This window comes from Sus scrofa, chromosome 9 (genome assembly GCF_000003025.6).
Source record: "Sus scrofa isolate TJ Tabasco breed Duroc chromosome 9, Sscrofa11.1, whole genome shotgun sequence".
In the NCBI taxonomy this organism is placed as follows: domain Eukaryota; kingdom Metazoa; phylum Chordata; class Mammalia; order Artiodactyla; family Suidae; genus Sus; species Sus scrofa.
This window is the reverse complement of record NC_010451.4, coordinates 51,346,710-51,357,760: the sequence shown is the minus strand read 5'-3', so window position 1 is coordinate 51,357,760 and position 11,051 is coordinate 51,346,710. Positions and strand designations below refer to the sequence as shown.

Here is an 11,051-nt window from a genome sequence, read left to right as displayed (position 1 = left end):
GAAATAGTGAGTGAGATTAGAGAAGGAAAATTCTGTCCTGGTTCGTACTGCTTTTTCCTAATCCTTTTGATTTTCAAACAGTTATATTTGCAAATGGCTGCAGTTCCCTTCACTCCATAGGCTAAATTTTGATGGGTTTGCTACTTAGTTTATCAAGAATTTATAAGGCAAAGTTCATGTCACTCGTTTTCCTGGTAGTTTATAGAAAGTCTATGGGCCCAGGTTGGGATAATCTCAGTCATTCCCAGCATGTACACTCCTTGTTCAAGGAGATATTGTAAGAAAAGCTGTTTTTCCTCTGTGTAACCCCTGTTTCCTGTGCTCACAGATCCCCTTAGGGAAGAATGGCTCCTGGAAATGGCTCTTTTATGACTCAGTTCATATTGGTGGGATTAACAGACCAACCAGATCTCCAACTCCCCCTGTTCTTCCTATTTCTAATAATGTATATAATCACAATGATGGGAAATTTGGGCATGATGACTTTAATTGGGCTCAATTCCCACCTGCACACCCCTATGTACTTTTTCCTCTTTAACTTGTCATTTATTGATCTTTGTTATTCTTCTGTGTTTACACCCAAAATGCTGATCAACATAATATCAAAGAAGAATATTATCTCCTATATGGGATGCATGACTCAGCTTTACTTTTTCAGTTTTTTTGGCATTTCTGAATGCTATGTGCTGACATCCATGGCCTATGACCGCTATGTAGCCATCTGTAACCCACTATTGTATAACATTGCTGTGTCCCCTAAAGTGTGTTCCAGTCTTGTGCTTGGTTCATACCTAATGGCATTTTTTGATGCCACTACCCTTATTGGATGCATGCTGAGACTGACCTTTTGTGATGCAAATACTGTCAACCATTATTTGTGTGACATCCACCCTCTGCTGCAGCTCTCCTGCACAAGTACCTACCTCATTGAGATGGAAGTTTTCATTGTGGGAGGCCTAAATATTATCATACCCAGTCTCACCATCTTTATCTCTTATGGTCTCATCCTCACCACCATCCTCCGCATTAGCACCATGGAGGGAAGATCTAAAGCCTTCAGCACCTGCAGTTCCCACGTAATTGCTGTTTCTTTGTTCTTTGGATCAAGTGCTTTTATGTATCTCCGACCATCTTCGGTATCCATGGATGAAGGGAAAATCTCTTCTGTCTTTTACACCAATGTAGTTCCCATGATGAACCCCTTAATTTACAGCTTGAGGAATAAAGATGTTAAACTTGCTCTGAGAAAAACCCTGAGGAGGGGAGAGTTTTGATTAGAAACAAAATCTATCTGTGCATATGGTTACAGGACAAAGGGTTTCTGTGTGTTTAGTTAAATATTTTTAGTCATAGCCTTATAATCCTATTTTTTTCATAACATGATTAAGAAAATTTGAGCCTTCTCTCAATAATTACTTTCTAATCTTTCTATCTGGGACTTCTTTTTTTCCTTAAGCATTTGCACAATATCTTCTCCCCCATTTTTCATTTTTAACAGTAACCCTAAGAAGATAATATGAGGAAAAGAATGTATATATATATATGTATGACAGGGTCACTATGCTCTACAGCAGAAATTGGCTCAACACTGTAAATAAACTACACTTTAATAAAAAATTAAATTAAAAAATAAAAATAAAAATGTTTTTAAAAGCTATAGAAAAAATATGAGAGGAAATTGTTGAAGACATGAAGTAGGAAATGTGAACTAGTTAGCAATATAGTCATTATGTTCCCAGGTCATAAAAATGGACATAAAAAAAAGACTCAGTGGAAATACACCAAAATATTAATTGGGTTATCTCGGCACAGGAAAGTAGATTTACAAATTGTGACTTTCTTTGTTTATGCTTTTACACAATTAAAGTGTAATACTTTATAATAAAAAAGAAATGTAATATCTCTGCTATTTTTAAATTGTTATTTTGGATTTTTAATTTTTTTTTTGTGTGTGTCTTTTTGCCATTTTCTTGGGCCGCTCTCACGGCATATGGAGGTTCCCAGGCTAGGGGTCCAATCGGAGCTACAGCCACCGGCCTATGCCAGAGCCACAGCAACGAGGGATCTGAGCCGCGTCTGCAACTTACACCACAGCTCACGGCAACGCCGGATCGTTAACACACTGAGCAAGGGCAGGGACTGAACCTGCAACCTCATGGTTTCTAGTCGGATTCGTTAACCACTGCGCCACAACGGGAACTCCCTGGATTTTTAATTTTTACTGGAAAAATAAATTGGTCTCCACGTGATCAAATTTGAGACACCTTTGATATAACAGGACCAGTGAAATGATGGTCTTGGTCTTCAACCAACAAAATGATGGTTGAAAAGACAAATGATCAAAATCAACTAGGTAACACTAAAGTGATATTGTTTTATGGGTGGTGTGCTTCTTAGTCAGTTGATATTAGAAGCATTAATCAGATACTGCATTTCTACTCCATTCTCTCACTAGGAAGAAACTGTTTCCTTTAAGTGCCAGAGATTGATGATTTCACAAAGGCTTTGACTGTAATTCATCTTCCACCTGTAAATATTTTGCATCGCTTCTTTTGGCAAGAGTTGTCTTTTTACCTTTGTTCAGTGAATCCAGCACATGAAAGGTCATGTAAATCCATTTATTTCATAGACGATAAATTGAAGCTCAGAATGCTAAATGAATTAAAGTCATACCTTCATAAAGAAAAAGAAAAAAGACTATATCAGCTTTCTAATTTCAAATCTACTACTTTTATAATATATATATATATATATATATATATATCCATTTCTTTCTATTCTGTTTTAGTAAGACCACACTAGGGAAAATTTATTTATTCCAAGGGGATATATGAATTTCTCTCATGCTATGCGTTACTTTGTGGTTCTTATTATTTGTTTGTTTGTTTAGGCAAATAATTTAATGGGTTTTTGTTGTTGTTATTGGGAAGGGAGGGCCTTTGGGGCTAGTGTATTGATGAGGTGACTAACTCAAATAGGGAAGTTACTTTTTATGCAAAATTGAGAAGACCAAATTTTGGATGTTTGCAAGTGGTTATTATTCAGAGAACAGGGCATGAAAGAAAAAGGAATCGGAATCATGTCATTAGGACAGACCTCAACAAAACACATGGCCAATAAATAAGAGGTTCTTGTGTGGAAAGTGGTCACAAGGCTTAGGAAGAAAATTTAATTCTGAAATTATATCCTTTTCGTACATGATTTTATTTTATTTTGTTTTGTTTTCTTTATTTCTTTATTTCTGTTGCTTTTTAGGGCTGTACCTGCAGCATATGGAAGTTCCCTGGCTAGGTGTCGAATCAGAGCTACAGCTGCCAGCCTATACCACAGCCACAGCAACACCAGATCTGAGCCAAGTCTGTGACCTACACTACAGCTCACTGCAATGCCAGACCCTTAACTCACTGAGTGAAGTGAGGGATCAAACTCACATCCTCATAGATACTAGTTGGGCTTTTTACTGCTGAGCCACAATAGGAACTTTCTGAACATTATTTTAAATGTTTTCCACTGTACATAAATCTTTGATGAAATTATAATGCATATCACTGTATCTTAATAGTGCATTGGGAAATGAAGTTGGAACCAGGCAGAAAGAAGGCAGCAGCTACAGGAGGTAAAATAGTTAATAGTAACTGAAACTCAAGTGGGTAAGAAGGAATTGAGAGAGTAAAATGATGGATACTTAATACTCCTATCTGTGACTCTACTCTCCTTTTTGAAGGCCCTGGAAATAATTAGGATTTCCACAGGATAGGATGAAACCTAAGTAATTTGATATTTAAAACAGTTACACCAATGGAGGTAGAAAACTGGGAACATCTGAATCACCCCTGTTTTTGTTGACTTCCATAAGGTACTTCTATGGATTTTAAGGTACTAAACCTCAAATTGAAGCTGGCGGTATAATGACAACTTGAAAGAAATATTTGGTGCCATATATTGGCACTAACTTTACTGGAAAGGAATTGCATTATTAGTTTTTCAAAGGCAAAATGCCACATTAAAAATCCTCAGTATAATGTATCAACGGATATTTTACATATTTTCTGGGATACCTTTAATAATATTGGTATTGATAACTTTCCTAATCTCCACTTAATATTTAGGAGGTTTGAAATTTAGGATAGCTGGTTCATTGGCTTGTTTGTTTTTAGATGTTTGGCAGAGCTAAATCCTTGTCTTATGGTTAAAATGACCACTCATATCTCATCCCCTAACCCCAATGTCAGCATGCTTCATTTTCACTGAGAAGGTTCTATTTATGTAAAATAGTTGTTCTTGGTTGGAGTTTCATTTTTCTTTATTTGTTTTGATAAACTGGTTTTCCTTATGGAAACTAATTTGTTCCATTAGTCTAATCTAAACAAGTAAATGCATCTGAGCCATTTGGAAACCTTTGTAGACATTTCAGAGCTGTATCCACTCTGTTCTGTATTTTATAATGACTTGAGATTTCTCAAATGTCGGTTAATTTTGTCACTAGTGTTTCTTTCATTTTAAGTCAAAACTCAAGTAAAATCTGTTCATTTTCAGAAAAATAACTGTATTCAAAATTACATTTAACTAATTTGAAGTAATTACTAAAATATTTTTAAATATAGCTTGTAATAGTTAAGTGTAGCATTTAAATTTAAAAGAGGTGTTTGCTGCTAGTTAAGCAATTTAAGCACTCTTTATTTAACAATAAGCAGTGTGTCTATCATTTGGATTCCCTTCAAAAGAGGGGAATCGTGTCAGGGTGTATTACATGCACAACATAGTTATCCTTAGTTGTTTTTGCTTTTTTTAGTTATGTGAATGGTGTATATACTTTGATGGAAGGTACAATTCTATTGAAGTTGACACAGCTAGGAGTTAAATGCGTAAGCTATGGAACTCCCTTGCACTCCTGTACTAGGACAGAGCTGTTTCTATGTCAGTGTGATAACTGAGTTTCTAAGCTTAACAGAAATTTGTCCTCTAATGAGTTAAAGGCCAGAAGGAAAGTTCCCTGAATACATCCCAAATTTGTTTAATGTAAACTTCCTTTGAGCCAGCTACTATTATTGCTCAGGATCAGGTTTGGAATGGACATGATCAGGTGTGCTGTGGTTAGGGCTGTTTGAAACTAGAAGTAAAAGAGATTTTGAGTTCCCACCACTTTAATTCCTAAAATTCCACTTTTTTCCCATTTAAAAAAAAGTTTTATTGAAATATAGTTGATTTACAGTGTTATGATAATTTCTGCTGTACGACAAAGTGATTTACATATGCATAATTCATAATTCATTCATTTACATAATTCATTCTTTTACAGATTCTTTTCCCATATCACTGAATATCAGGTAGAATTCCCTGCACTGTACAGCAGTTCCCTGTAGGCCAGTCATTCCATATACCAATGTGCAATTCCACTTTATTGAACTATATCCTCTACTTTACTTTAAATGCCCCCACCCCCACGCCCCCACACATACTCTCAGTGTCTTCAACACCTGTGTTTATGGGATCACTGTTTATTATAGATTGCATGGTGTGGAACCCACTTTTAATCTTTGCATGCACATTCAGGTAGATGGCTCCTGCTTCCAGCCCCAGGGCTGAGCAGGAAGTACTTGCTACTTGCTGAATCTAGTGAGAAGAAATAATTATTGCTCCAAACATTACTTTGCTAATGTAAAGAAAAAAAGAACCTTTTTTTTTTTTTTAACCCACTAAGTCCCTGGTAATGTGTTGCAGTATGCTGTGTTTGACAAACCTTAAGATGGGAATGTGAGAGAGTGATATAATGGCAGATTTTTGTAATGCAACATAGTAGAGTTACACCCTACATATCAGTGAAATTGGTCTTATATAGTCAATGTTACTTTTAAAACAAAAATATATTATTAATTTAATTAGCAACTGTTAAAGGAATTAATCTACTAGAATATTTTAGAGGCAATCAAATTAACCATGCATTTTTAGAAACACCCTCAGAGTAGCCCCACCTCTCCTAGCTGGCATGTAAGGTAGAGAGCTAATCCAAGTAGAGGACATGCTCTATGCCAAGAAATGTGTTAAATATTGAGGATACAAAGATAAATTTGACATGGTTCCCAATTCATTGAAAAAGTAAGATTTAAAGTGGATGTTTGCAATAACATTTTTTTAGAGGGGACTGATAGCCAATACAAAACCCCAAGGTGGCACTTCTGATATGTGGGAGAAACAATAAGGGCTATTATACTGAATGGTGGAGTAAAGGAGAATCAGCAGAGATGAGAATAGAGATATAACAAGGGGAAGATCACCTTGGATCTTATAGGTTATTGCAAAACTTGGGCTTCCTCGCTGAGTGAAATGAAGTCCAGAAAATTAAAACATAATCTAATGTATGTTTTTAAAACAGACAACATTCTGGGATGTTATTTAAGTAAAAGTACTGGCATATAATGATATATATATAATGGTATTTATTTTAACATTGCTTTTGATGAAAAAACTGGAAAAATAGAAACTATCAATAAGGATGGTTGGATAAATTATATCTCCAACATAGAATGTTGGAGAGATTTCAGTAGAGTTTTTTTTTGTTGTGTTGTGTTGTGTTTTGTTTTGGTCTTTAGGGCTGCACTGCATATGGAAGTTTCCAGGCTTGGGGTCAAATTGGAGCTGTGGTGGCCGACCTCCACCTCTATCTTATATAATTATTTTGCTACTCTGGAGTCTTTTAATGGCTTGCAACTTCCAGGTCACCTGGGACAGTTACTTGTGCTTGATTTCAACCATTTTAACCATTTAATGTAGCTATACAGCATCCAACACATTTCTATTGTAGGCAGGCTGTACCTGTCCAGGAGAAGATTGCTAGAATGCTTCTGTGAGCCAGGGTGGGCAAATAGAAAGTTTTCTTTCAAATACCGAATGTCTGTGATCTGATTACAGAGCAGCAGCTTCTGAATCAGAGGTGCAGACAGAGGAGAACAGCCCTTGTTGGTGTACCTCACCACTGGCTCTAAATGCCCCTCCCTGTCTGGCTGAAGTGACTTCCAGGGGACTTAAAGGCCAGTAGTCTATCCCCCCACCTTGTGTTCACATTTCTCTTTTTTGTCTTTTGGGAGTCAGATATTAAAATCTAGAACTTTTAAAAGCAAAAAGCGTATACAAAGGAAATCAGAAAGTCCACATGGATATACATGGAAAGGTATAGACCAGAGAAAGACCAGAGAAAAACTGAAAGGTATAAACCAGAAAAAGAACAGAGAAAAACCAAAGTTTTTACCTGAGCCTGATCCTTGGCACAGAGGTAGCCTAAAACAATCAAACCTACAAAAATAAGAGAAGGAAATCTAGAAGGTGAAGTAGGAGAATGCTGGACCGCATCCCTTCAGGAGCACATAAAACTGCAATTACATATAGAGCAGTGTGCTCTGAAATCAGTCAAAGTAGACATTAATACAAAGTCTATAATGAAAGACAAAGAAGGACTTTACATAATGATAAAATGATCAATACAAGAAGAGGGTTTAATGTTCATAAACATGTACATAATATGGGAGCCCCTAACATAGAGACAAAATTTTAACAGACATAAAAGGAGAAATTGATAATAATAAAATAATAATAGGGGATTTAAACACCCCACTTATATAAATGGACAGATCATCCAGAGGGAAAATCAGTACGGAATCTGGCCTTAAATGAAACATTAGACCATTTGGATAATAGATATCTACAGGACATTCTGTCCCAAAAGAGCAGAGTACACATTCTTGTCAAGTGCATATGGAACTTTTCTCCAGGGTGCATTACATGCGAGGCTACAGAACAAATATCAGCACATTTAGGAGGATAAACATTATATCAAGCATCTTACTCAAGCACAATAGTATGAAACTAGACATCAATTACAGGAAGAAAGATGGGACAAACACAAACACATGGAGAGTAAACAACATGCAAATAAAAAACTAATGAATCAAAGAAGAACTCAGGAAATCAGAAAATACTTTGAAACAATGCAAAAAAAAGCACAACCTTTCAAAATATATTCGATGTACCATAAACAGTTTTAAGAGGGAAGTTTATAGAAATACAGATATACTCCAAGAAACAAGAAAAATCTCAAACCGCCAAACCTACCATCTAAAGTAGTCAGATAATGAATAGGAGTTCCCACTGCAGCTCAGTGGAAACAAACCTGACTACAGTCCATGAGAACACAGTTTCAATCCCTGGCCTTGTTCAGTGGGTTAAGAATCCGGTGTTCCCTGTGAGCTGTGGTGTAGGTCGCAGATGCGGCTTGGATCCCCCGTTGCTATGGCTGTGGTATAGGCCAGCGCCCACATCTCTGATTGGACCCCTAGCCTGGGAACCTCCATATGCCACAAGTGCACCCTAAAAAGACAAAAAAAAAAAAAAAAAAAAGAATCTGGCATTGCCGCAAGCAGCTGCTGTGGTGTAGGTCACAGACATGGCTAGGATCCCCTGTGGCTGTGGCTGTGGCTGGCAGCTGTAGCTCTGATTCGTCCCCTAGCCTGGTAATTTCCCTGTGCTGCAGGTTTGGCCCTAAAAGCCAAAATTAAAAAAAAGTAAAAAGAAGAACAATCAAAGCTCAGGGTTTGCAGAGGAAGGAAACGATAAAGATTAGAGAGGAAAGAAATAAAATAGGGATAGAAAAAAAAAAAAAAAAACAATAGAAAAGATCAGTGAAACCAAAGCTGTTCTTAAGATAATGACAGTTCAGAAGCCTTTAACCAGGCTCATCAAGAAAAAATGAGAGATGACCCAAATAAAATAAGAAATGAAATCAGATAAATTACAACTGATATCATATAAATACAATCATGAGAGAATACTATGATCAATTATATTCTAGCAAATTGGACAATCTAGAAGAGATGGTTAAATTTCTTGACAAACTTCTTAGATTGAATCAGGAAAACAAATAGATAATCTGAACAGATCCATTAATAGTATTTAAATTGAATCAGTAATAAAAACTACAGGCAAAAAAATTTCAGGACTTGTTGGCTTTACAGGGGAATTTAAACATATAGAAGAGCTAATATGTATCCTTCTCAAATTATTCAAAAAATTGAAGAGGATGGAACAAGGTTATTTTACTAGATAAACACCACCCTGATACCAAAACCAGACAAGACAGTAAAATAATAATCATTCATTCATTAATTAAAGTTTAAAAAAAGAAAATTATAGACCAGTATACCTGATAAAGATAGATGCAAAAATCTTCAACAAAAAATTAGCAATCTAAATTCAACAATAAATCAAATGACTTATGTACCATGGTCATGGGATTTATCCAAGGGATGTATGGTTAAATATCTGCAATCAATCAGTGTGATAAACTACATTGACAACTGGAAGAATTATAGTGATTTCATCATCTCAGACTCAGAGAAAGTATTTGATAAAATTCAACATCCACTTAGGATTTAAGCTCTCATTAAAGTATAGAAAGAACAGATTTCAACATAATAAAGGCCAAATGTTACATACCCACAGCTGGCATCATACTCAAAGGCAAAATGTTGAAAGATTTTCCATTAAAATCAGGAAAAAGGAAAGGATGCCAACTCTCACCATTTCAGTTTAGCAAAACAGTGAAAGTCTTTGCAATAGAAGCCTGGCTAGAAGATGAATAAAAATATCCAAATTAGAAGGAAAGAAGTAAAACTGTCATTTTTTGCAGATTATATGATATTGTATATAATATATATAATATGTATGATATATCTATCATCTATACCCAAACTGTTAGAACTAAGAAATGAATTTAATGAAGTTGTGGAGAGGAGATTGATATACAGAAATCTGTTGCTTTTCCATTTGATAATAATAAACTTTTGTAAAGAGAAAGCAAGAAAATAATTTAGAAACATTGAAAAATAGAATAAAATACCAAAATACCTAGGAGTAAACTTAACTAAGTAGGTGAAACACCTATACACTAAAAACTCTAAAACATTGATGAAGGAAATTGAAGGCAATATAAGTACATGGAAAGGTGTTTCATATTCACAAATTGGAATAATTAATATTGTTAAAATTTCTATACTATCCAAAATAATCTATAAATTTAATGCGTTCCTTCTAAAATTAACCATGGCATTTTTTTTAGAGAACTTACCAAGTAAAACTAAAATTTATATGGACCCAAAATAGGCAAAGCAATGTCAGTTAAAAAAAGAACAAATCTGAAGGTGTCATTCTCCCTCACTTCAGAGTGCATTACAAAGCTACAGCAATCAATGTTATATGGTGTTGGCGCAAAAACAGGCATAGATGTCAATAGACTAGAATCTAGAGCTCATAAATAAACTCATGCACATATGGTCAATTAATCTATGACAATGGAGGCAGGTTATACAGTGGAGAAAATACAGGCTCATCAGTAACTGGTAATGTGAAAACTGGACAGCTACAGGTAAAAGAATGACATTAGAACACCTTCTCACATCACATACACAAGTAAACTGAAAATGAATTAGACCTAAATAGAATATTGGAAACTGTATTATAAAATTCCTAGAAGAGAACTTAGGCAGAAGACTCTTTGACATAAATTGTAGTAGTATTTTTTTTTTTAGATATGTCTCCTGAGACATAAATAAAGGCAAAAGTAAACAAGTGGGACTTAAACTTAAAAGCTTTTGCATAGTGAAGGAAAATATTACAGAATGAAAAAACAACTTACTGAATGGGAGAAGATAAGGGGTCATATCCTTGCAAATTACAATGGGTTAATAGTCAAGCCAATATTAAAATTTAATATGTAAACCCAATATAAAAACTTAATATAAAAACTCAAATAAGGTGATTAAAAATGAGCTGAAAATTTTTAGTAGACATTTTTCTAAAGAAGAAATACTGGCACATGAAAAGATGCTCAGCATCACTAATCATCAGGGAAATGCAAATCAAAGCCATAATGAAATACTACCTCAAACTTCTCAGTATTGTTATTGTCAAAAAACTGCAAATAATGAATGTTGGCAAGGATGTGAAGAAAAGAGAACTGTAGTTCAGTGTTGGTGGAAATGTAAATTGGTACAGCCACCGTG

The 11,051-nt window shown here is 35.2% G+C and overlaps 1 protein-coding gene across 1 annotated transcript; it reads left to right on the top strand.

The window, feature by feature from the left end:
- LOC100516283 (olfactory receptor 8B3-like) lies at positions 345–1,274 on the top strand. The gene has a single exon (XM_003129997.1). It carries the CDS (start codon positions 345–347, stop codon positions 1,272–1,274), a length of 930 nt encoding a protein of 309 aa, XP_003130045.1.

What these genes read in the sequence shown, in the direction of transcription:
- LOC100516283 (XM_003129997.1), top strand. Translation starts at nt 345, where the DNA reads ATGGCTCCTGGAAATGGCTCTTTTATGACTCAGTTCATATTGGTGGGA.